General features: G+C 41.6%; 1 protein-coding gene across 4 annotated transcripts in view; it reads right to left on the bottom strand.

Moving 5' to 3' along the window:
- SCARB1 (scavenger receptor class B member 1) overlaps window positions 1-27,838 on the bottom strand; it is a 98,073-nt gene that overhangs the window by 33,014 nt on the left and 37,221 nt on the right. For all 4 annotated transcript variants that reach the window (XM_031948429.1, XM_031948428.1, XM_031948427.1 and 1 more), the window contains exons 2-5: window positions 11,098-11,255; window positions 8,036-8,177; window positions 5,950-6,153; window positions 1,599-1,694 (exon numbers count right to left, since the gene is read on the bottom strand). In XM_031948429.1, the coding sequence (XP_031804289.1) occupies window positions 1,599-1,694; window positions 5,950-6,153; window positions 8,036-8,177; window positions 11,098-11,255 (600 nt within the window). The remainder of the gene's footprint in view (window positions 1-1,598; window positions 1,695-5,949; window positions 6,154-8,035; window positions 8,178-11,097; window positions 11,256-27,838) is intronic.

Raw genomic sequence — 27,838 nt, 5'->3', positions numbered from 1 at the left:
TGTTAACAATATGAAATTCATTCACATAACAAATTTGTTAGCAATAACAAACCAATTAATGATAAATTTAACAAACGTTAATAACCAATGTGTTAAGCACAAACGTGTTTATACTGACAGATTTGCTAACAAACTTGTTAACAATGACAAATGTGTTAACCGACTCGTTCACATTGACCAATTTGTTAACAACAAACTTGCTGATGATAAATCTGTTAGCGTCAAACTTGTTAACAACAACAAACTGATAACAAATCAACAAATTTGTTAACAATATGAAATTCATTCACATAACAAATTTGTTAGCAATAACAAACCAATTAATGATAAATTTAACAAACGTTAATAACCAATGTGTTAAGCACAAACGTGTTTATACTGACAGATTTGCTAACAAACTTGTTAACAATGACAAATGTGTTAACCGACTCGTTCACATTGACCAATTTGTTAACAACAAACTTGCTGATGATAAATCTGTTAGCGTCAAACTTGTTAACAACAACAAATTTGTTAGCAATAACAAATGGATTAAGGATAACACATTTGTTAACAACTGCAAATTATAGACAATTTCCAACGTGTGTCCTGGTACACAGTTTCATGAGTTATAATGGCCTAAAAACTTCCATAGCCCATGGGCAACTTTCTGGAGATAAAACTGTGAACTCAGCTGGACTAGTCTACAAATCAATTCAATAAATATTTAAGACCTGAATCCTATCTGAAATACTTATTAACTGGATAACCATGGAGAAGTCATTTAACCTTTACTAGCTATCACTTTCCCAAATGTCTAGTGGGATAATAATACCTGTTCCTGAGGACACACTACTCCCTTCCTTGTACATGATACTCTTTCTGTCCCCACTGGCCAGCTACCATGTCTAGAATGCTTTCTCTTCTTACCTCACCTCTTGGATACTCTGGATTTCTCAAGATTTGCCCCAATTTACACCTTCTGCATGAGTCCTTTCCTGGTCCCCTGAGCTATCAGTACCTTTCCCTCCAAGGTAATCTTTTATTTGATTTGAATATGCCTTGTACTTTATATTTTCAAGCTTTCTCTCTACTAGAATATAAGATCCTTGAAGGCAAATATTGTTCCTTTTTTTAATCTTGGAATTTCCAAGGTGCTTAAATACTTATTGAATTGTGGGAGATGAATATAAAGGAATTCTACTGTGTCACGGGAAATGATGAATGGAATGTTTTCAGAAAACTGGGAAAGCTTATATAAACTGCTGCAAAGTAGGAAGTGGAATGAAGAAAACAATGTAACGATACCGTAAAAATGAAAAATTTGGCAAGACTTAAATTCTGATCAATGAAATAATAATGAAAAGTGTTCCCCACTTTTTCACATGGGGTGACAATTAAATTTTAAAATGAGACACATCGTTTTTGAACATAGTCAATACAGGAATATAGCTTGCTCACTGACAGATAGTTGTTACAAAGTTTTGGCTTGCTTTGGGTTTTGGGGAAAGAGAAAAAATAATTATTAATTGAAATGTTAAAATAAAAAAAATACTTGTTGACTAATTATAAGGAAAACATTAACATTTAACATCAGCTATTATTATGCAACTTCTTACCTTGCTCTTACCATTCCACTTGTCCACCAGATGGATCTTGCTGAAGTTTTTGACCCCCGTAAACACAGTGAACAATCCTGAATTGGAGTTGTTTAACTACAGATTATTGGAGAGATATGTCAGTTTCCTGGGCAAAGAACTCAGTGAACATATAAGTTTATTCAGTTTAACTTGACAAGCCTTTATTTGTATGAGTATGAACAAAACTGGTGTCTTCTGTGACAGAGAAGAGGACACTAAAGCGAGTAACTTTTCTGCCCTTCTGGGAATCGCATCATCAGATTTCCATTCTTGTTGTGAGAATTATATTTTATATTCCTATCATGTCTGACTCTCTGTGATCCCTTTTCTTGGCAAAGATACTGGAGTAGTTTGCCATTTCCTTCTCCAGCCCATTTTACAGATGGGGAACCTGAGGCACACAGGGTTAAGTGACTAGCTCAGGATCACCCAGCTAGCAAGTGTTTGAGACCACATTTGATCTCAAGATTCCTTGATTTTGGACTCACCACTCCCTCCAACCATCTAGCTGATCTACCAACATCTCCCATAACAACAAAGCTGTTATGCTTCTTAATGCAATCTAAAATCACATTAGTTTCTTTTTAAGCTATTATATCTAACTGCTGACTAACAGGAACATAAAATCTAATAATATCCCTACCACAATCTTTTGCAGATAAACTACTATCTAATCCTATCTCATGTATCTTGTCCTTGTGATGTTGATTTTTTGGACCCACAGCAGACTTTACCCTGTGTTCCAGTTATAATAGCTTGCTAGGTAGAATAGTATAAGTCTGGGTTTACAATCGGCAAGATTTATTTATCTTCCTAAGCTAAAATCTGACCTCATACACAGACTAATTGGGTGACTCTGGGCAAGTTGCTTTACTCTATTTGCCTCAGTTTCCTCATCTGTAAAATGAGCTGAAGAAGGAAATACCAAATCACTTCAATTTCCTTGCCAAGAAAACATCAAATCTGGCCTTAGATACTTCCTAGATGTGTGACTCTGGACAAGTCACTTAACCCTGTTTACCTTAGTTTCTTCATCTGTAAAATGAGCTGGAGAAAGAAATGGCAAACCACTCCAGTATCTTGGCCAAGAAAATCCCAAAAGGGGTCACTGAGAGTTGGATATGACTGAACAAAAAGCATATAGCACTTACTATGTTCCAGACATTTTGCTAAGTGTTTTTAAAATGTCCCATTTTCCCTAGGCAATTCCAATAAACTTTGGATAGAAAATGCCTTCTGCATTCAGAGAGAGAACTATGGAGAATGAATGTAAATCAACAGATGCTATGTTCACTTTTTTTTTTCCTTTTTCTTCTAATTTTTTTTTCTCTCATGGTCTTTCCCTTTTGTTCTGATTTTTCTCTTGTGACATGATTCATAAAGAAATGTGTATTCAAAAAAATTAATGCTCATGTATAACCAGAAAAATAAAGAAAACAATTTTAAAAATCACATTTTGACTTGTACAACCCTAGAAAATGGCTTTATTATTATTATTTGTTTATTTTGTTTCTTATCATTATTATTTATTTTTATAATATAAAATACAAATATTGTATTGGTTATTTATTATTATCCTATTTTTACAGTTCAGGAAATCGAAGTGGACAGAGTTTAAATGGTTCGCATAACTAGGAACTATCCGATGCTGGATTTGAACTCTAATCGCCATGATTTGGGGCTCAGTGCTCTAATGCTCCGTCTAACTGCCTCATCATACTTGGTTCTGCCCAATGCTTTAGCCTGCCAAAATCTTTTTGTCCTCCCTCCACATCAGTCAGCTCTAACTCTTCGAGGAGGTTGCAGCATCTGGCCACCATACCAGAGCTCATGGGCTCCCTTACCAAGCCAGTTATGGAGAATTATTCTCCTAAATCTGACTACTTTCCAGAGGGTCCTCCCAAGCAAGAAAGACTTCAACGATGGACCTGCCCTGTGAAGCTCATGAACAGGTTGACATTTGTCATAACGGTTTCTGTATTTTAGACAGTGAGCTCTCGGAACACAGCAACTGTTTTATGACTGTTTTTGTTTTCCCAGGGCTTATAGTAGATAAAAATCAATAAATGTCTACTAATAGACTGAATGGTTTTCTTTCAGTCACAGTCATTTCCAAAGACCATTACAGTGTATATAATAGAATCTTGGTTCTGGAGTCAGATGCCCTGGATCCAGTTTTTGAACATAGACAATACAGGAATTTAGCTTGCTCATTGACAGATGCTTGTTACAAAGTTTTGGTTTGATTTGGGTTTGGGGAAAAGAGAGAAAATAATTATTAACTGAAATGTTAAAATTAAAAAATACTCTTTGACTAATTATAAGGATCAATTGACATTTAACATCAGCTATTATTATCCAGCTTTCTTTTTAGCCTGGCAAAGAATGTTTTTTTTTACTTACTTATTCATTTGTTTACTTATTCATATGACTTTCACACTATATCTAGCAAAAAATGCTCCATTTATTTATTTGCTTGCTTTTTATTTATTATTGTTCATGCTAATTTCTCACTATGCCTGGCAAATAATATTTCATTCATTCATTTCATTCATTCAAATCCTAACTCTGACAATGAGGACTTTTGTGTCTTTGGCTTCCTTGGACCTCAGTTTCCACATCTGTAAAAATGGAGGGGTCGACCTAGATAGTTTCAAAGATCAGATGAAGCTGAAGTCTGAAACCCCGCTCCATTAATGGAGGGAACACACAATTGACAAGGGTCATGGTCTTTGAAACACTGAGAGTTAAATGAAGGTGTTGGGGATGGTTAGCCTGGAGAAGAGAAACTTGGAAGGGGTGGGGGGAAACTGTTTCCAGATCGAATGGACATCATGTAGAGAAGGGATGAGATTTTGGCCTCAGAGGATGGAACCAGCAGCAATGGTGGGGGAGGGTTGTTGTCAAGAGGATCAGCATCAGGAAAGAATTCTAAATAATCAATAAGAGAATTGGCCACCTTGAGAGGGGACAAGTTCCCTCTGACGGGGATGGAGGGGGGAATGGGGAGTATTCTAGCTCAGAGGATAGATGATCACTGGTTGGAGTTTCTTTTTTTTCCTGAGGCAATTGAGATCAAGTAACTTGCACAGGGTCACACAGCTAGGAAGGGTTAAGTGTCTGAGGTCACATTTAAACTCAAGAGGTCTTCCTGACTTTGGGGCAGAGTTTTTTTTTGTCTGGATTGGATGACTAATTTGGAAATATGGTTTATACATATATAACTCCTATCAAATAGCCTGTCTTCTCAATAAAGGGAGTAGAGAAGGGAAAGAATTTGGAACACAGGTTTTTTTTATAAAAATGTTAAAAAAAAAAAAGTGTGTTTACAAGTAATTGGGGGAAAAAACAAACTATGAAATTTGAGTATAGGTTGGAGTCAATGGCTGCTGTGGACCTTCCAACTCTCAAATTCTATGATTCTAAAATACTCACACAATACAAGCTCAGACTCAAAAAAAGGGGTTTAAAATAGCAAAAACAGCCCTTCTATGATGTTAACTTTCTAGATGATGCTGAACAAGTAACTTCCTCTTACTGCCTTGGTTTGTACCTCAGTAAAATGATGGAGCCAGAATACACACGGTCCCTTCTAAAGATCTGTGGGTCTAATTCTAAAGGTTAATGGAAGGACACCAGCTGTAGAGAGGATGGATGAGTCATCCCATCTGTGTCAGATACTCTGAGTAATAATTTAATCCATCCATCAGTGAGGATCAATTAAGCACCTGCTAAATGGGAGAGACTGCTTAAAAATTTTCAAGTTGAGGACATGCACATAGTGTTAAGGGATGGTGGGTAGCCTGGTGAAGAATGTTTTATTTACTTATTCATTTGTTTACTTATTCATACTTCTTTCACACTATACCTAGGCAAAGAATGCTCCGTTTTTTATTTCCTTGCTTTTTATTTATTATTGTTCATGCTAATTTCTCAGTATACTTGGCAAATAATATTTCATTCATTCATTCATTTATTCATCTTTGGCAAGCCTGCAGAGCAGCAGAAGCCTCCCCCTTTCTGTCAGGGAGATTGAGGAATATGAGTGGAAAGCGTTTCTTAGGTTCTCAAGGTCACGGGCAAGTTTTTCTGATTGTTTTTTTTTTTTTAATCTTTGTTATAAAGAAAGATTCACTGGGCTAAAATGGGGTGGAGAGCCAGCTTAAGGAGGGGAAAAGTGATGAGAGCAAAACACAGGTACATTTTTTCACTGGTATAGCCTATTGACAAAATAACAGCGACTGATCAGGTTTGGGGTATTTGCTTTCAAAGAACAAGCTAACTAGTCCTGTGTATGTTTAGGATATTTTGACCCAGCCCAACAACTCACCTCTGAAAATAAGCCAAGTTTATCCTTAAACGGCAACATGCCAGGGAAGTATTTATTCAGCATATCAATCATAGGATCCCGATAACCCCACATGATTTCCCCCACTGTGCGGTTCATGAAGGCCCGCTGGCTGAACATGGAGAAGGACAAGCTCATGAGCACCTTCATGGACATGGGTTTGTGTTCCATCATCATGGAGGACACCTAGACCAGAGTGGGGGAAGACATCGACATCATCAGCAGATCTGGGGTCCAGACTCGGGGTGAGGGGAAGGGGGATGCTCTCTACCCCCACCCCAGCACGCTTTTTGCATCTCTGACAACTATTATTATTTAAATGTTTTCCACCTAAAAACACCAACTTCTTCTCCAACCCCCTTAATTCCGAAGCCTCCCCTAGGAGATTATCTGTAATTTATCCTGCCTTTGTCCATAGTTCTTCGCATCCCCCATATCAGAGTGTAAGGTCTCTGGGGGCAGGTTCGGTATTTTGTTTGTATATCTAGAACTCAGTACAGTTTCTGGCACACAGTAAGACCTTAACAAATGTTTATTGACTGAACAATAGAACAGAAAGTTGATCTGGCTCCATTTCCTGAGATGAGAAGCAAACAGACTTTCCATTTCCTTCCTCCCCTCACCCTGGTTGTCCATAAAGGCTGGGAGGATGGTAGAAAGTACCAGAGATTGCACTTGAGCCAAGTTTTCAAGTTCAGTCAGCAAGCATTTATTAAATGCTTACTGTGTGCCAGGCATTGTACTAAGTACAATAGAAAGCCAAAAACAAGGTCTCTGAACTCAGGAAATTTACAATCTGAAGTTTTCAAGGAAAGTAGAGATTCTAAGAAATGAGGTCAAAGGAGGGAAGATCGGGCAAAGGGAACAAGTAGGGCAAAGGCAGAGGGACTAGAGAGGGAGGGTCAAGTGGAACATTTAGGAGCATTAGACCATGGAGTGTGTGACGAGGACTTATGTCTACTAAGCCCCAAGAGGGGGGTGGAAGCCAGGTCCAGAAAGGTTTTAAATGCTAAACAGAGAAAAAAAATTTGGATTTGACCAAGATAGAAGAGGAGAGAGGCCTTAGCAAGTGACCAGATATAGGGGATGAGTGAGAGAATTCAAAGGTGGTCCCTGGAAGCTTGGATGGGGCAGAGGCTGGTGTCCCTCTGACAGGAATGAAGGAGTCAGTGAATGTTTAAATAACCTGTAGGATGGTGGTCCAATGGGCAATGAAAGTCTGGAAGTGAGGAAAGGGCTTAGGACGGAGAGATAGAGCAGAGAGTTATCAAGATAGGGATGGCAATGGAATCTGTGGATAAAATCACCAAATGAAATAGCAGAGAGGAAGAAGGGGGAGAAGGGAAGGGATAGGGAAAGAGGAAGAAGTAGAGGAGGGAAAATGGGAAGAAGAGGGTTAGGAAGGGGAAGAAGAAGAATAAGAGAAAGGGGAAGAAGTAGAAGAAGAGGAATGGGAAAGGAGAAGAGGTAGAGGAAGGGGAATGGGAAGAAGAGAAAAGGAAAGATAAAGGAAAGGAAAGAGGAAGAGAAAGAATAAGAGGAAAGGGAAGAGATAGAAGAAGAATGGGAAGGGGAAGAAGTAGAGGAAGGGGATTGAGAAGAAGAGAAAAGGGAAAAGGTAGAGGAAGAAGAAGAGGTAGAGGAAATGAAGGGGAAGAGGAAGAGGAAGAAGAACAATAAGAAGATGAAGAGAAGAGGGAGGAAAAGAAGGGGAAAAGGAAGAGGAAGAGGAGGTAGAGGAAGATGAATAGGAAGTGGAAGAGGAAGCGGAATGGGAAGAGGAAGAGGACCTAGAACTTCGCTTTAGAGGATGCAGTCAGGGTAAGATCTGGATGAAGGTCCAGAAAAGGAGTGATCAGACAGGTAAGAGAAGATCCAGGAAAGATTCAGTGTCCCAAAAACCTAGGGAAAAGAAGAGAAGAAGCTGCTCAACAGGGTCAGCGGTTTCAGAGAAGTAGAGGAGGATAACCCTTAAAAAAAGGCAGAAAAGCATCCAGAGGCGAGACTCGAACTCGGGTCCCTCCCCCCTTGCCCAGGGTACCCCCAGCTGTCTGTGCCCTGCACTCACCAAGACCAGCAGGTTGGGCATCACGATGTAATCGGTTTCTAAGCCCTGGGACATGTGAGGCTGGAACACAAAGGTCCGGTATTCTAAGAAGGACACTGTGTCATTCTCATGGAAAGTGATGTTGTGTTTCTGCCTGTATTCTCTGTGGAAACAAAGGCAGGGAAGCCCTGAGCGCCCCACCTGTCCCCAGCCTTCTCCCCTGGGTCAGCCCTTCCCATCGATACCTCAAAGGGCACGTAAAAGGGGCTTTAAGCATCTCCCCCAGTAGGTATGAAGCCCCGGGGAGCGGAGATCATCTCCCCCTTTGCTGTGTATATTCCCAGGGCCAAGTAAATTTAGGAAGGGCCTGGACGCTGAATCCCCACCTCATTTGCTTTACAGCTCACCTCCCACAGGCATTCCCACCTGATGTTCCTTAGCACCTCAATAAAAATCCAGAATCCAGACTGCGGGGTTCCGGTCAGTGCCATCCCCACGTGTTCTTAACTTCTCGTACAGAGATTTACGGGATCGGGCCTTCTTGGGGAAACTCCCCATGTGACTAACATTCCAGGGCCGCCATCCCGGGCTGCATGATTCCCCCAAGCAGTGTTTTATTCCCTCTATTTGTAGTAACTAATAGCTCAAAGTCCACCTCTTCCAGGAAGACTTCCATGAAAAATTCTCTATCATTTAAAAAACACTTTAAAAACATAAAAAAAACATTTTAAAAAACCATTCTATGGTTTCATTGATATAGAGGAATTTAAAAAACACTTTAAAATATTAAAACATTTATAAAAAAAACATAAAAAACATTATATGGTTTCATTGATCTAGAGGAATCATTTAAAAAACACTTTAAAATATAAAAACATTTTTAAAAACATTTAAAAACTATTCTGTGGTTTCATAGGAACCAGAGTTCTTAACTTTTGTGTGGCGCCAAATTTGGACTCAGATCTCCCCGAATCCACGTCCCAAGCCCTATTCCCTGCACTAAAGCTGCCCCTGTGAATGGGGAAAAGATTTGTTTTGTTTCAGGTAAGATGAGGAGGTCCGATCGTCCTGGCTCTAAATCATGATCCCATGAGGTCATCAGGGTGGAGCGCTAACAAAGGAGATGTACCAGTCTTCGGGGAGGCAGAGCAGCCTGGGGCAGTGAAGGTGAAGTGACGGCCTCCTGCGTCAAAGGCACCCAAAGCCAGCCCCCTAACCACCATAGCACACGGCCCGTCATCCCCACAGCACCAGAGAGGTTAAACTCTTTATCCTTGGGCCCACAGCAAAAATGGAGGAGGGGGCCACCCCTCAGTCAGCCCACTAAGTACTTTACCCTTGGACCCACAGAAAAATGGGGGAGGGGGCCACCCCTCAGTCAGCCCACTAAGTACTTTACCCTTGGACCCACAGAAAAATGGGGGAGGGGGCCACCCCTCAGTCAGCCCACTAAATACTTTACCCTTGGACCCACAGGAAAATGGGGGAGGGGGCCACCCCTCAGTCAGCCCACTAAGTACTTTACCCTTGGACCCACAGGAAAATGGGGGAGGGGGCCACCCCTCAGTCAGCCCACTAAGTACTTTACCCTTGGACCCACAGGAAAATGGGGGAAGGGGCCACCCCTCAGTCAGCCCACTAAGTACTTTACCCTTGGACCCACAGGAAAATGGGGGAGGGGGCCACCCCTCAGTCAGCCCACTATTCTTTCCCCTACAGTGACCACACTGAGCCCCCCAGAGGGACAGAGCTCCTCGACAGGGGTTCCAGAGCCACCCCAGTTCAGAGCTGAGTGATTCCCAAGCTCCCCAAAGTTACTGCTGGTGCTTAGAAACCCCTGCCCTCCAATCCACCCTGTGGACCCACCTCTCTCTGTACTTTCTCTGAGCAGAGGCAAAGGCTTAGGGTCAGAGGCCAGAGCAGGGGCCTCGCCCATGGGGGCTTCAGACGCCAACCGGCTGATCCAGTTTCCTCATCTGTAAAGCTGAGGACCTGATGGACAGGGAGTGGGGGGGAGGGGTAAGGGGGACCCTTCCAGCCCTAAATCAGTGATTCTGAGACACACTGCCAGCAGCCCAGACATAAAAGCAGGCTGTGTGGTAGAGCAGGAAGAGCCCGGGGCAAAGGGGGGAAGAGGCTGGTTCTTCTGGTCCTAGCACTCGCTAATAGCTCTGTGAACTTGGGCAAAACCTCCCCTTCTTGGCAAGTTCTGTTTCTCCCACTCTGCAATGAGGAGTTGAACTAGGAGGCCTCTAAGCATCAGACCTGTATCAGGAAGGGCAAGTCAGTTAAAAAAAAAAAACCTGTGTCTGCCTCAGTTTCCTCATCTGTAAAATGGAGATGAGAACGGCCCCTACTTCCCAGGCTTGTGGTGAGGAGCAAATGAGATAATCATTTAAGTGATAATTTACATAATTGTAAATAATAATAATTGTAAAGCGCTTAGCACAGTACCAGCACACAGTGAGCACTATATAAATGTTGGCTATCGTTACTATTATTCCAGGCTCAACAGCTCTAAGATGATTTCTAACATATGAAACATATATGCATGTTATATTCAAATATATTTGTCTCGTACATAACATATTAAAATATAAGTAAATCTACATGTGTAAACATAAAATCATGTGTGTATCTTGTGTGCGTGTGCACCTACATGTGTGTACATATACATATATTTGTGTATTTGCATGTTTGTGTGTTTGTATGTATCTCCTTTGTAAGTCGTGCTGCTTTTCTGTCTCCCTTCCCCCAATTAGACCAGGATCTCCTTGAAGAGAGGGGCTGGTTTTGCCTTTCTTTGTACCCCTGGCCCTTATTAGTATGTAGTAGGTGCTTAATAAATGCTTCTTCACCTGATCATACTTGAAGACATTATGATATTCTATCATTTTACTCAAGTTGAACTAAATTCACTGCCATAGTTCTCCACTATGGCCAAGCCCAGACCTTTAAGTGCCTTCTCCCTGACCAGAAGAACCCAAAGACCCCGTCTCCCTCGGGTCACTCTCTCACCGCCTGGAGAGCCGACGCGGGCCGCTGGGTCCGGCCTTGCCCTGACACTCCCAGGACCTCCTCACCTGTACACATACGGCCCGCGCTCCTGAATGTAAGGCTTCTTCCCCTTCAGCACCTCCTCGGTGTTGACCACGTGGAATAAGTACACGGACATGTAGAAAGGGATGGGGATCTCCTTCCACATCTCAAAGGACAGGGTGCTGGGGTCAATCTTGACATTCTGTGGGTGTTTTAAAAAACCAGCTTTAGTATTTATAATCCCAACGGAGAAAAGGTCTTTTCATCAGAGCCGGGGAGCGACCTCCGAACTCCGAGCCAAGGGCAGGAGATGGAGCCATCTCTGGGATGAATGGGTAAAGTGACGGAACGATGGATGCTGGCAGGGCCCTTGTTCTTCTCTGTATAAAAATGAGGAGCTCTCCCTACCTTCCCTGTGGCTTCAAGTACCTCCACACGTATGTGTGTGTGTATAAGTATTCTATATGTGTACATGTGTATTACATTAGTATTGCACATGTGTGTATATGTATAATATATTGCATTATATATGTGTGTTTATGTGTCTGTGTGTATGTGTATAAGTATTCTATACATGTACATGTGTATTGTGCATGTATGTGTGTATATATGTGTACACGAGGATGTGTATGTGTATTGTACATGTATGTAATATATTGCATTTTGCATGTGTTTTATGTGTATGTATATATGTGCATTTTATGTATATGTGGGTGCATATGATTATATTTATGTGTATTGTGTATAACTGCATGTATTGTGCATGTATGTGTGTATATGTATGCATGTCTACATATCTATATATTTTAAAGATAGATAATACAATAGAACGAATGGTGGCTGGAGATGAGAGCGCCTGGGTCCAAACTCTGCCTCTGAGACCCTGAAGAAGCCCCCCAGCATCCCCGTGTCCCAGCTGTAAAACAGAGCTTGGACAACGTGTAAGCAGTAAAGATGGAGGCTCCTTTTTCTGCTGTCCACAGGGCTTGCAGAACAGCGGGGGCGGCACGGGAGAGCCTGCGGTAGGTCTGAGCCCACTTTGCCAGGCCCGGGTGGTACAGGGGAAGGTGCCCCCCAGCCCCCAGGTGTTGGGAGGAATGTTTGTACTTGTGCTCCTGCTTTATCTTTGAAGTAATTCTCTCCCTTTGAAGGAGCCAAACCTGAGGGGGATGGACTCTGAGGCTCTGAGGTCCCTTCCTGTTTTCTGTCTGTGATTACACAAACCAAGCCGAGCCTGCCAACAAATCTGGGCAAAGACCAAGGCTGGGGAGCAGCTTTCCCAGGATTCCGCTTCTCCGGAGCCCTTCCACTTCTAACCCAGTTAGCAAGTCCAATTAAATCACTTTAGCATCTGTGCAGCCAGGCATTCTTTGGGCTGGAAGCAAGCTCGGGGCAGGGCTCGGGCAGGTTGAGGCAGCTGCAGCTACGGTGCCAGGGCATCCTTGTTGCCTCCCCCAGAAACCCCACAACCGGGGCGGAGGATGATCAGATCATCTCACGCCCCAGTGGCCCGGCCTGCGCCGGCCCGAACAGCCTTGTCTCCCCTCCCTGGGGGGAAACATAAAGGCCACCTTTATGTGGCGACAACGAACCAGAAAAGTAAGGGGATCTCCCCCCCCCCGCCTGGGAACAATCATGGCACAGACGTGCTATTGTGCTGTGAGGAATCACGAAGGGGATAATTTCAGGAAAACGTGGAAAGATTTGTACCGAGAAAGATTTACACAACAACTTCACAAAGATAAACAACTGCTGGAAAGCTTGAAGACACTAGAATAATGCGCTGACCAACTGCAATTCCAGAGGCTAACGAGGAAACACCATCTATCCCAGAAAGATACGTGATGGGCTCAGGGTACAAAAGGAGACACCATATTTTAGAACATCGCTGATGCAAGAATCTGGTTTTGCTTGACTTTACATATTAGGAAACTTTGTTTTTCTTCTCCCACCTCCCAACCATGAATAGGGGAAAAGGAGGGGAGGAAAAAAGAGAAAGTAGATTCAACTTTTTTAAATTAATTTTAAAAATGAAAACAACAGCAGACAAACCAACTTTCATATCTCCTTTTTCCTCCTGACTTCTAAATTATTCAACCACATTTCTCTGAAAGAGGGCAGCCGACCCAGGAAGAGTTTGGGGGTACAAGTAACCACAAGAATCCAAATTAAAAAAACATACTATTAAGCCGTCTCCTACCCATGTCTTTCCCTTAGGGAGCTCAAGCCTTAACTAGCATCTCATCCTAAGGTCAGGGCACTGGAATCCTTTCTCTCTATTCCAATCTCCAAGCCCCAACTCAAAACCTACCCATCCCTCAGGGGCCAATCCAAGTTGGGCCCATTTTCATGGAGTGACCCCTGGACACTGCTATGGCACATGCTTTTTCAGCTGCTCTCCTCACCCAGTACTCTATGTCTTCCCATGGTATAGGGGAAAAGACACTGGACTGCTGAGTTATACCAAGTTATAACTGAGCTGAAGCAAGTTCAAATCCAGCCTCAGACATTTGTTAGCTTTGTGACCCCTCAGCAAATCACTGCATTTCTGCCTCAGTTTCCTCAACTCTAAAATGGGAATCATACCAGCGTCTAACTTACAGGTTTGGAATATGGATCAAAAGCGATCCTACTTGTTAAGCGACAGCATAGTGCCTAGCACATAATAAATGCTATAAAAATGCTTATTCCCACCTGGAAAACTAATGCACTGTTGGTGGGATTCTGAAATAATCCAACCAATCTGGAGAGCAATCTGGAACTGTGTCCAAAGGGCTATGAAACAGTCCATACCCCTTGACCCAGCAGTGCCATTACTGGGTCTCTATCCCAAGGAAATCATAATGGAGGGAAAAGGACCCACGTGTGCAAAAATGTTTGTAGCGGCTCTTTTTGTGGTAACAGAATTGGAAAAGGAGTGGATGCCATCAATTGGGGAATGGCTGAACAAGTAATCGAATATTATTGTTCTATAAAAAATGATGAACAAGCTGATGAGAGAAAGATCTCGAAAGATTTACATGAACTGATGCTGAATGAAACAAGCAGAACCAGGAATTTAATGTACACAATAACAGCAAGAATGGGTGATGATCAACTATGAAAAGTTCAGTGATCCAAAGCAAGCCCCAATAGACTTTGGATAGAAAAGGCCATCTGCCTTCCAGAAAAAAGAACTAAGGAAACTGAATGTAAATCAATACATGCTACATTCACTTCTTTTTTTTTCAGTTTTTATTTCTCTCTCTCCCATGGTTTTTCTGTTTTGGTCTGATTTTTCTCTCAACATGATTTACAAAATAATATGTATTAAAAATAAATAAATTTACCAGAAAAAAAAAGAGAAATGCTTATTCCTTTTCCCTTTCTCTATGTCTATGAACAAAATTCCATGTTCGGATAATATATCCATTACCCTTATTTCTGTCTCTTAACAGGTTTGTTGTAAGGATCAAAACTGATCATATTCGTAGAGTACTTAGCACACTGTCTGACACATAGTAGGTGCTATTGAAATGCTTATTCCTTTCCCCTTTCCCTATGTCTATGAGTATATTTCCATCTTTGGATAATATCTCCATTTCCCTATTTCTGTCCCTGAAAAGGTACAGAGAGGAGAAATCCTGGGCTTGGATTCCCAGGACCCAAATTTGAATCTCACCTCTGACACTCACTATCTCTAGGACTCTCATTAAGCTATCTTCTCTCTGCCATGGGGCCCCAGTTCTAATCTGCAAAATGGGGATAACTCTTAGTTGTGACAATCACAGATAATGAATGTGAAGCTCCTTATAAACCCCAGAACTAGAAAAATGCCCTGATATTTATTAGTTCTTAAGGCTAGAGTCAAAGTAACATTATAATCCCAAACCTTACCAGAGCTGAAATAACTGGAAATCATTTCAATTCAACCCAAGCATTCATTAAGCATCCACTGCCTATGGAATATTAAGCAAAGCACTGGAGAAAATATGATGGCCCTTGACTTCCTGCAGCTTAGAAGGGGTGGGGAGGGATTGCCATTTCTTTCTCCAACTCATTTTTACAGATGAGGAAACTGAGGCAATCAGGCATAAGTGGCACAGTATCATAAACTAGTCATTTAAATTTGAGTTTCCCTGATTCCAGATCCCAAATCTAATGCCTAGGGAAGCTCAAAGAAAGTGACCTGGAGGTCCAAGAGAGTCCAGAAATCCCACTAGCAGCTGAAATCTGAAAGCTTTCAATAGTTGGGGAAGTCACTCCCAAGCAAACAGGCCAGTTTTCCTAAGTGTCTCTAGATGGGAGAGAGCAGAATGAGTGAACCTTCATGGTTTAACCAGTAAGTTCTGATTGTCTCTAAACTTAAGAGCCCGTGGGCAATATAGTTCTAGTTGTAGTTCTGCTGACTTTTATGGGAAAGCAGGAATCACTAGAGGAAATCCTGGCCCACTTACAAGACCTCTAGCCTATAATGAATGGTCTGATGCTTCTGGGTATTTTTCAGGTTGTTATTACTTTTTAGCCATAAAACCCACCTTCCCGTTAAGAAAAAGCTTAATGGGACCCCAGACACTCTCTCATCAATGTTTGGGTCAGCTGTGCTCAGTGAATACCCGGAAAAACCTATTGTCTGAAGGCAAAGGACAAAGGAGGCTGCCTGGGGTCCAGATAAGGAGATCTAAGACACTATTCCTCCAATAAGGAAGCCCACGCCCATTGGAGTTAGCCCTGGGGCAGAGACAGCAACATCAGGACCCGAGGTTGGGAAAGCCCGCCCTCAAGGTACAATATTCCAAACAATCCGCTCCTCACCTTCTCTTCTCTTTCCTAGAGGTTGGAGGTGAGAGTCCTTGCTCAGCACAAAGCGAAATGGCCCTGACCTTTAGAATTGATCCACTAGCTGCCTTTACTGCTCTAAAAAAGTCACCCCAAGGCACTTGCTCTTCTCTGTCTATAAGAAAGCCTGAAAAGCCAGTGAGAAAAAATGGCATCAATATGTTGTTGTAGGGGCAGCTAGGTGGTGGACAGAGCACCAGCCCTGAAGTCAGGAGGTCCTGAGTTCAAATCTGCTCATTTCCTAGCTGTGTGACCCTGAGCAAGTCACTTAATCCCAATTGCCTCAGGAAAAAGAAAAAATCTTATCGATAGCATTCATAATCAGGATCAAGCATTGGACTGGATCCAATAAGATGAAATTCAATTGAAGAAATGAATGTCTAAACAATGAATGGATGGATAAATAAATAAATGAGTGGATGGACGGATGGATGTCTCATACTTGGGTCCAATATATCCATTTCACAAGGACATAGTGGTTAGACTATGGTTGGTCTGAAGAAGATCTGGGGGTCAAGAGTATCAAAAATGGATTACAAGTCTACTATGAACTAAGGTAACTTAAAAAAGGGTAATATGGTCTTAGGTTACATCAAGGAAATGAATTTTTTTAATTAAGCATGTACTATGTACTATGCTATGTCATAATTATAAATATTATTTCATATGAGTTTCACAACACCCTTGGGAAGTCAATGCTACTATGATCCTGAAGCACAGATCTACCATGTCACTCTCCTACTCAGCAAACATCAGTGGCTCCCTATTACCTTCAGCATCAAATTTAAAATCCTGAATTTTGTTCTAAACCCTCCCTTCTAATTTTCTCACAATTTACTCATTCTCATGTACTCTTCAATCCAGTGCTCTCCTTGTTGTTCCAGAACCTCCATCTCTCAGCTCCAGGCATTTTCACTGGCTGTCCGTCATACCTGAAACACCCTCCCTCCTCATTTCTTCCCTGTGCTTCCCTGGCTTTCTTTGAGAACTAACTAAAATTCTACCTTCTCCAAGAAGTTTTTTCTAGTCCTCCTTAGTTCTAGAGTCTTCCCTCGGTTGATTATTTCTGACGTATCCTATGTATACTCAATTGTATGTAATTGTTTATATGTTGTCTCCCAATCAGACGGTTGTTTGTCTTTTTTTTTTCCCCAAGGAGAACCAGGGATCACACGTGATGTCTCAACTTGTTTGTAAATTTAAGTGAGGCTGTTCCATCAAAGGAGTCAGCCTTAGTCCTACAAAGTCACCAAAGTGACAAAAATCAAGACAACCGGCGATGGCCTGGGATTCTGTGGGCAACCTTGGTGTTTTCAGTGTCTGACTCAATTCTGAACTCTCCATGGTGCCAGCTTCTCATCCTCCCATTTCACCAGGGGAAGTCTTCCCATGGTTGGGGTAGGCATCCCCCTAAGTCACCAACATCCCCCTAAGTCACCAATACGCTGTTGGTTATCTTCAGTCTCCTTTAGCCCACCTAAGGAGATGAGTTTACTGGGATGTGGCCATTGTGCATCCTACAGTTTCTTGGAGTTACAGGTGAGCGTTGGAGGACAGGTAAATGTTAAAGGTGAATGAGCAGCCCTGAAAAGATCTCGCAAGCCCCTCATCTCAAAGGTGTCAGTCTCCCTTGGACACCTCCCCCCACACACACACATACACACACACACACACACACACACACACACACACACACACACACACAAAATGCCTCTTGAAGACAGGTATTATCTTTTATTGTGTTTTGTATCTCTAGCATTTTGCATAATGTCTGGCATATAGGAGAGGCTTAAATATTTATGACTATATAAAAATGATCCAAATCATTAATAATTAAAGGAATAAAAATTAAAACAACTCTGAGGTACCACCTCATGCCCCTAAGATTGGCCAAGTTGACCAAAAACAAAACAAGGAAAATAACAAATTCTGGAGAGGACATGGAAATATAGAGACTTTTATGTACTATTAGTAGAGCTTTGAACTTATTCAGCCATTCTGGAAAGCAATTTGAAGGTATTACCCAAAAGCTATTAAACTTTACATACTAAAAACATTATTACTAGTCTATAAGCCAAAGAGATTAAAGATAGAGAAAGGACTCCTGTACAAAAATACTTCTAACAGCTATTTTTGTGGAAGTAAAGAATTAGAAATGGAGGAAGTACCCATTAAATGCGCAATGGTAGAACAAGCTATGGTATATATGTAATATAATAGAGTATATATGGAATAATATATATATGGAATGTAATAGAATACTATTGTGCTGTAAGAAATGTTGAAGGGGATGATTTCCAAAAACCCTAAGAAGACTCATATGAACTGATACAGTGAAGTGAGCAGAACCAGGGCAACAAGTTATACAATATCTCCACAAACTCTACAACTCTGAAATATTAAAGAACTCTGATCACAGAATGACCAACAATAATCCCAGAGAACTCATCATGAAACATACTGCCCTCCTCCAGAGACAGCTGAGAGACTCAGGGTGCAGATTGAAACTTTCTTTATTTGGACCCGGCCAATGTGGGGATGTAGTTTGCTTGACTATATATGTTCATAATGAGTTTTGTTTTTCTTGCTTTGTCAGAATGGGAAGATGGGAGGAAGAGAATAGCGACCTGAAAATTTAATGTCAAAATACAAAATAAAATGTGTAACAGAAAAAAAAAAATAGAGAAAGCAATGCAGCCCAAAGGTGATCTTTTACAATTTTTCCAGCTTTAACTCAATTTTAAAATTCCTCCTTGACCTTCCCTAGCTCTGGAAAAAAAAAGGAAGGGGAAAAAGGGGGAAAAATTGTATGACCTTGGACAATTCATTTAACTTCCTTACATTTCCTCATCTGTAAAAAAAAAAAAAAAAAAAAAATTGAGGGGGGTGGGCTAAAGACCTTAAAGACCTTGCAGCTTGAGATGGATGATCCTATACCTCGATACATTGTGTCTCCCCCACTAGATTGTAAACTCCTAGAGGGCAGGGATCTTTTTTACCTTTTTTGTATCCTCCCTGCTCAGCACAGTGCCTGCCACATTGCAGGTGCTTAATAAATGTTGTTGACTGATGAGATTTGTTACTTCTGTGTTTCTTAAATGTTCCTCATTCAGATTATATTATACCTCGCTCCCGCCCACTATGCAACTCTTCCTTGTCCCCTAGATAATATTAATTTTCAAATCTTCAATCAAACAATAAACATTTTTAAAATGCTTAATCTGTGACAGGCCTTATGTGAAGTGTTAGGGATGCAAAGAGGCAAAAAACCAGTCTCTCTCTTCAAGGAGCTTACACCCTAATGTTTGCCTATATGCAAAGTGAGCTATATCCAGGATAAATAGGAAATAATTAACACAGGGAAGATACTGGAATTAAGAGGTGTTGGAGAAGATTTGCCATAAAAGATGGGAACTGTTACTTTGTTCAGGGATTATTGTGTTCCTGTCTGACCAAACACACTGATGATGATAATAACATGCTCTGTGTGTGTATGTGTGTGTCTGTCTGTCTGTCTGTCTCTCTCACTCTGTCTCTTTGTTTCTGTATCTCTCTTTTCTGTCTCTCTCTCCTCTCTGTCTCTCTTTCCCTCTCTTTCTTCTCTCTATGTTTCATTCTTGTCTCTCTGCCTGTCTCTCTCTCTCTCTCTCTCTCTCTCTCTCTCTCTCTCTCTCTCTCTCTGTCTCTCATTCTCTCCCTTCTCTGTCTCTTTATATCTGTTCCTTTTTCTGTCTCTCTTTCTGTCTCCACCCCCCCCCCTTGTCTGAAATGACTTATGAAATCCTCACCACCTCCCTCATTCTTTCCCCCCAGCCATCAGGGATATGGTAGCTTTCCTGTTACACAACTCCCTCGTGATACCGCCCACTACCCCCTCAGCACCCTCAGCTAATCACCTTGATCTAGGTTTTGGCCATCTGTCTCTCACAGAGATGGCCCCTCATGTGTGCCCCATGCCTGCAGCAGCCAGGAGTCGGGGAGCAGCTGTGCCACAGAACCACGCGCCAGGCAGCCCCGTACAGCAGAATCGCATTGGGGTGCACAAGGCCAGATGATTTGGGGCCAGCCCGAGAAGCCCCCGGTCCAGAATTCTGCCCTCGCAGGCTGCCCGGGGATACAACAAGATCACAGAATTTAGAGATGTCAAAGCCTTTGAAGATCATCCATCCAGTCAAGGCTGTTTCATTTTGCAAGAGATGTCACCACGTCCCAGAGATGTTGAGCAAATGTACCAAGAAAACACAGCTCACCCCTGTTGGAATGTTGTGGGAGACCTTGGTTGTTCTCCCTTGACTTTTAACCCCAAACATTCTGATTTGTCTTGAAAATGCATCTTAATTTCCTGTCTGCAAACTTAACCAAATCTTTTCCCCACTTATTCTTGGCTCGAAATCCCCCTTCAGGAAAAGAGGGAGGGGAGAAATATTTATATGGTTCCCCTGTGTGCCAGGTACTGTGCTAGGAACTTTTGACAAATGTGATCTCATTTGACCCTCACAATAGCCCTGGGAGGTAGGTGCTATTATTATCCCCATTTTACAGATGAGAAAACTGAGGCAAATGGAGGCTAATTGACTTATCTGGGATCACACAGCTAGGAAGTATCTCACATGAGAGGTTGGTATTCCTCAGTTTATTGTCTGCACTTTTTTATTTTGCTCCAGCATAAATTGGATTTAAGCAGAGCTGCTCAGAGTTATGGGTCTTGTCTCAGAGGGCCAGCAGTAGGTGACTGTCAATGGCCCAGAGATGGAGGTAGATGATCTTGGGGCCTTCCACGCCTGACTAAGCCAGATGTTGGAACTGTGCTCATCCGCCCATCCTGCCTGGGGAAGTCTCCCTAAGTTTGGGGTAGAGATCCCCCAACTCACCAATCATCAGTTGGGGGCCTGTCAGTCACCCTCAGACCTGAGGTAGTTTTCCAGGTAGGATCACTGCACGTGCTCCAGCTTCTAAGAGCCACAGGGAGAAGCTGGCTGGCAGGTGGACATCCAAGGTGGATCCAAGGGAGGGGCCGGTCCTCCCTGAGTACCCGGGTTCTCCCTCTGCATTTCATAAATGTTTGTGGATGGACTACTCGCTAACTTCTCTGACTCTCAGATCCTGAACCCAGAACTGTCTGAGGGACCTAACCCAAGCCATGGGCATCCGGCTTTTACGGGAGAGGGAGCCCCCCAGCAGCCCATTCCCCTTTTAGGGAGTTGCGTGAAAAGTCTTTGGCCATGGAATGTAAAAGCGATTCTCTTCCATTTCTACCCACTGACCCCTGTTCTGCCCTCAAAGGCCAAGGGAACAAAATTAATCCCTCTTCCTCATGAGGGCTCTTCAGATATTTTTACACAAACCTAAGGGCATCTCAACGGCATCGTGGATAAAGCTCCATGGAGTCAGGAAGCCCGAATCTCAAATCTAGCCTCAGATATGTATTAGCTGGTAACCCTGGGCAAGTCACTTTACCCTGTCTGCTACAATTTCCTCATCTGTTAAATGAGCTGGAGCAGGGAATGGCAAGTGACTTCAATGTCTTTGCCAAGAAAATCCCAAATGGGGCTCTAGGAATTGGACTGAAGTGAACAACAATAACAAATTTATATCCCTGGCATTAAGCACAGTGTCTGGCACACAGTAGGTGCTTAATAAATGTTTATTGACTATTGATCAGGCAAAAGGTATAAACTTAAGGCTTGATACTATCCTGGTTACTTCTCCTAGATGCTTTTTAGTTCATCCATGTCTTTGTTAATAGTGTGCCCAATACCTGAACACAGTACTCTAAATGTGGTCTGAAGTACAGTAGCACTGCTGTTCTGGAAGCAATGCTGCCCCAGATCACTCCATTAGCTCCTATTGAGCTTTCAGTCCACTAGGACCCCAGAACTTTTTCAGGTAAAATACTTTCTAATCATGTCTCCTCTACCTTGTAGTTCTATGTGTCTCCCAACTCAACTGAATCTTATCAGATTTGAGCCACTAGCTTACAGTTTTGGATACCGATTATCTTCTGGTGAATGAGCTGTACCTCCCAGCTGCGACCTCAGCAAACTGGACACACACAAAAACTAAAACCACAAAGGACCAAAGATCCATGGGAAACTCTATCAGGGCCTTCCCTCCAACCTACCATTGGTCTATTCATCACAACGTTTTGGGTCCTACCAGTCAACAACATCTAAGAGCCATTGGATTGTGCAATTACCGGACCTGCCCAGCTTCTTTTCCTATAGAAGAAAACTTGCTTGCTCTTTAAACACAGAAAAAGCCCTCAAGGAAGTTTAGCCTTAATTTATTGCTTCCCTTCTCTTTGGCTAAAAAGGAAAAGTAATGAGAAACTAATAGAAAAATATCACACACACACACACACACACACACACATATCTATATCCCCTTCTTCCAACCAGGACACTCACTAACAAATCTAACTACTCTGGAAGTAGAGACCCATTAGCTATGGGACAGAAACTCATAAGTAAGATGGAACCTCTTAGCCTATAAACCAGTTAAAATTACTTCACTTACACAAGACAGAAGGATGAAAGCTTATGTAAGAAGGCTGAAGCCTCTGGGACACCCTCTGACAATGGTTACAGGAAAACTGCTAACAATAATAGCACAACGACAATAATCATCATTAGAATCAGAGGCAGCAGTGTTGATGGCCTAGGGGACAGAAGATGCCCACAGGGGAATGGATGATTTGGGTGGAGGTCCCACCTTTGACCCATAATGATTGTGTGACTCCCTTAATCCATTTGTGTTCCCAGAATGCTCCATAAGATTTTAAGTAAATTACCCAACCTCAATTGGTAAAAGGAATTAGTTCTCACCCAGGAATTCCCCAAGCAGATAAAGCCATGGATCCTGATGGAAATTAATAGTCAGTAAGCATTTATTAAGTACCAACTATACGCTAGGTTCTATGCTAAGTATTGGGTATACAAAGATGTTAAAGGGGCAAATAGATGGCACAGTAGAGAGAGCATGGTCCTGGAGTCAGGAAGACTCCAGTTCAAATTCGACCTCAGACACTAAATACTGACTAGCTGTGGGATCCTGGGCAAATTACTTAATCTCAACTGCTTCTCCCCCCCAAAAAAGATGGTACAGAATCTGTCCTCAAGGTATAATCTGAAGAAGGAAAACATATACAAACAAATATGTACAAACAGCATAAAAAGGAAAACACTAGAATTAGGGGGGTTCCTGGAGAAAATGGGATTTTGTTGTCACGACTCAGTCATTTTGGTCCTGTCCGATCTTATTGTTTTGTGTTGGGGGTTTTTTCAGTTTTGTTTTTTGCTAATATTCTATTGTGGCTTGACATTTCCTTCTCCAGTATAGAAAAGTAAACTGAGGCACACGGATTAAGTGACTTGCCCAGAGTCACACAGTTAGGAAGTATCTGAAACCAGAACAGAAGAAGCCCTTATAGCTCTCAGGCCTGAGACTGCTCAATGCAGTAGACAGATAATTAGACTTGGGAGTCAGGAGGATAAATAAGTAAATCGTATGGCAGATGCTTGCTGACCTTGGGCCAGTCATCCCCTCTGGGACTCAGTTTCTTCATCTGTAAAATAGGGTTAGCAAAATCGTCTCTTCTTGCCCTCCCAACACACACACACACACACACACACACACACACACACACATACACACAGGGCGGTAAGGATCATGAGATGATATAAAGTCGTTTACAAAGCTCAAAATCTTATATGAAAGGAAAAGACAGCTTCTTTAGAGTCCGTGTCCTCCAGATGAGCACTTACCATGTGCTCTCTTGCACTGTAACTTGATTCTACTTATTTATGTCCCCAGAAAGCCTAGAATATAGTAGTCAATGGATGATTTCCTCCCCTTTCAACATCATCCAAAAAAGTTTCTTAAAGTTTTTCTACTCATGACCCCTTTTGCCCCAGAAATTTTTATATATATATATATATATATATATATATATATATATATGTGTGTGTGTGTGTGTGTGTGTGTATACATATATATATAATGGGAGGAGGGTGAATTTAGGATTATTATAACTATATTAAAAATATATATTTTAATATATAGCTATATATATAAATACATAGATATAATAATCCTAAATTCACCACCACCCCATTCAGTTACACAACCCTATATGGGGTCATAACCCACAGATTAAGAAACTTTGATCTAAAAGAGAATATAAATAAAACCCTGTGAATCTGGCCCAAGTCACGATTCCTGACGCATCCTCTCTACTCCTCCCCAAAATCCATGCGAGCAGCCACCCCCCCCCCACCTTCTGCTTCCTCCAGATGGCAGGAATAACAGCCGGAACCAGAAATTGGGAACAAGACTATGAAACAACAAACTAATTTTAAAGGATCCTAAGCTTCAGTTCAAAACAAAGTGTGACAGGTCTGGAGTCAGACAAACATGGGTTTTAAAAAGAGATCACATCTGGAAAGTGCTTTGCAAACTATAATATAGCATAATAGGATATGATATAACATAACTATATAAAATGATATCACAGTATATATGATATGATATTATGTAACAATTTAATATAACAAATCTAAATTTCAAAATATATAAATTTTAGCTATTGCAATATTCTTACTATTGTGTTTATTTATTTATTATTGCTGCTTCTATGATTTTAAGCAAGTCATTGTATCTCTAAGGAACTTAGTTTCCTCATCTGAAAAAAAAAATGAGGAAGGAGCGAGTTTGGACTAGACAGATTAAGAGCCTTTCCAGCTCTAGGTCTATGGTCCTTAGACATCACTTCTTCCAAATAACTTTATTTTATAAATGAGAGAATTGAGATTCTCAGAAAGTAGCCAGGTGGCTCAGTGAACAGAGCACTGGCCCTTTATATCCAGCTTCAAACATGTGGTGTGACCCTGGGCTTAACCCTGTTTGCCTTGTTTTCCTCATCTGTAAAATGAGCTTTATAAGAAAATGGCCAACCATTCCAGTATGGGGACAGCTATATGGTTCAGGGGAGTCAGGAAGACCCGAGTTCAAATCTGGTCTCAGACACTTAGCTATGTGACCCTAGGCAAGTTATTTAATCCCGTTTGCCTTAGTTTCCTCATCTGTAAAATAAACTGGAGGAGGAAATGGCAAACCCCTCCAGTGTCTTTGCCAAGAAGCCTTAAGACGGGGTCAGATACTACAGGAATGATAACAATGATTGCATAACCTCAGAAGGTTATTGTATTGTATTTTATTGTATGTAATTGCCCAATATCTCAAAGGTGGTATGGAAAGAACAAGATTCAAACCCAGACCTTCAGACTACTTCCTGCCATCTCCAAAACCCCGCTGCCTCTCCCTCTCCATCATCCCCCATTCCATCCCTTCCCAATTTTCACCTTCGGTTTGCCAAGATCTCACAGGTGCCCAGCATTGGGTCTCCACATTTAAATTCCTTGTCCAGCCTCCCTTTAAATGTTGCATTTGCCCGTTAGAAAGTAAGCATCTGGAGAGCAGGAGCTGTCTTGCTTGTTTGATTTTGTATCCCCAGCACTCAGCATAGTCCCTGGAACAAACTAGGTGCTCAGTAAATGCACCACAATCCAGAAATCTTTCCAGGCGCCTTTAAAGAGTGTGTACGATAATTTTATTACCCAATCAACCAGCATTTATTAAGTGCCTACTATGTGCCAGGCACTCTGCTAAGTGCAAGTAATTCAAAGAAATATAAGAAATAGTCACTGCCCTTGAGGAACTGATGATGTTCCAAAAAGGAGACCCTGCAGACAGCCAGCTATATAAAAGCACCGAGAAGGAAAAATAAAGGCACAAAAATGGGAGGAATGGAGTCACTTGAAATAAATTAAGAGGGATTCAGACAATAAAATGGCTTATTTCCAACCAATTTCATGCTGTTAATAGTTCATAAATTCATAGAAAAAGATCCCTCGCACCCCACCCAGCTGCTTTAGTCAGAATGTACAAGCCCTGTATTCGAGGTGGTTCATGGGAGTGATCTGAGGTGAGCCACTCTCTGTATGTCTCAGTTTCTTCTCTTGCAAAAGTAATGAGAAGGTGATCTCCTTGAAGGCAGATTCCATCTGGTTTTTTTGGCCTTTCTTTCTGTTTCCAGTACTGAGTAGGAGTCTCTCGTACCTATTAGGGGTTTTATGTGTTAACTGACAGACTAGGAAACAGAGATAATTATAGCACCAATCTCCCCTGGGTTGTAAATCAGAATTCAATGAGATTACAAGCAATTTTGCAAACCTTAAACCCTGAAACATCCCCCCAACCAGCTTGGCTGAAGGCCTTCCACTAACCCTCTGGGAATGGGAAGGGCACGGCTCTTCCTCCTATACAATCAGCAACAACACCTTGGTCAGTGAATGGCAAATGACACTTGCCCCAAATACAGTTTCCAGGTTTGCAAAGCCCATTACTTACATAAACTTAATTCATCCTTCCAGCAAACTTGGGAAGAGGGAACGTGTGAGCTTGTGCCCATTCTGTAATCAGGAAAGCTGAATTTCAGAAAATATCAAGGGACAGTCCTTTTTTTTGTTCTTTTTTTGTAGATGGGAAATTTGAGTTTCAGAGATATCAAACAATTTCCCCCCAGGGTGATGCAGCCAAAAAGTGAAAGTCTAGAATGGTGATGAAGATGATGATGATGATAGTTACATTCATATAGCACTTATTAGGTACCAGAAACTATACTAAGTCACTTAACCTCTGTTTGTTTCAGTTTCCTCATCTGTAAAATGGGGATATAAAATAGGGCAGCTAGGTGGTGCAGTGGATAGAGCACTAGCCTTGAAGTCAGGAGGACCTGAATTCAAATGTGACCTCAGACACTTGACACTTCCTAGCTAGGTGACTCTGGGCAAGTCACTTAACCCCAATTGCCTCAGGGAAAAAAAAGAAGAAGAAAACGGAGATAATAACAGCAACCTCCTAAAATCATTGTGAGGATTAAATGAGATAGTAATTATAAACACTTAGCATAATGGTTATTATATAGTCAGCATTATATATACATACTATTATATATATACATATATATGTATATACATTTACATATACCCATAGATACATACATATATATAATATATTTATGTTAGCTATTACTATTAAATTTATAATGCTATGATCCAAAGAACCCAGGTCTGCATTGAGACTACTAGACTTCACCCCTGGTCACTATTTCTATATGTAGAGGAGCCCCCTATTACAGATGTTCTTAATCTCTCTTGTGTCATGGACCTCTCTGGCACTCTAGAAAAGTCTATGGACCTCTATACTATACTATTTTTTGTATAGTATAGAGAATACTACTTTTAAATTCCCAAAATAAAATTACAGATTCCAAAAGAAAACTGATTTAGTGAAACACAATTGTCAAAATATTAAAACCAAAAAACAAAGTTCATGGATCCCAGGCAGAGAAGTACAGGAGCAACTAGGTAACACAGTGGATAGAGCACCAGCCCTGGAATCAGGAGGACTTGAGTCCAATTGCGACCTCAGACCCTTCCATGTAACCCTGGACAAGTCACTTAAGCCCAATTGCAAATAAAAAATACCCCAAACCCGAGTATATTAGAACAGTGGCTCCTTGAGATCAGAGATTGGCTGGCTTACTATTACTTTGTTATTTGCATCTTCAGAGCCTGGCAGACAGGAAGGACCTTCCAAACACTTCTTCAATCACTCATTCATCCTACAGAGAGAGAATTAATCATCCAGGGTGGCAGCCTGATGAAATATTGCTCAGAGCAACACAGAAATAAGAATGAATGAAGCAAAAAAAGCACTTAGCATGTGTAGTGTGGGAACATATGAAAAAGAAAACTCTTTAGTAAAACTGGAAATGTTAAGAATAATATTTTCCTCCAAAGTTCTTTCCAGATTCCTTGGAAAAGATCCTTGAAATGGTGGGTGATGGACTTCAATAAAAAGACAAAAAGGCTTTTCATTAGATGAATGAATTAAGGGTGATAACCA

Source organism: Sarcophilus harrisii, chromosome 1, assembly GCF_902635505.1.
Source record: "Sarcophilus harrisii chromosome 1, mSarHar1.11, whole genome shotgun sequence".
Classification (NCBI taxonomy): Eukaryota; Metazoa; Chordata; class Mammalia; order Dasyuromorphia; family Dasyuridae; genus Sarcophilus; species Sarcophilus harrisii.
The sequence above is the reverse complement of the archived record's forward strand: the minus strand, read 5'-3'. Positions and strand labels throughout refer to the sequence as shown.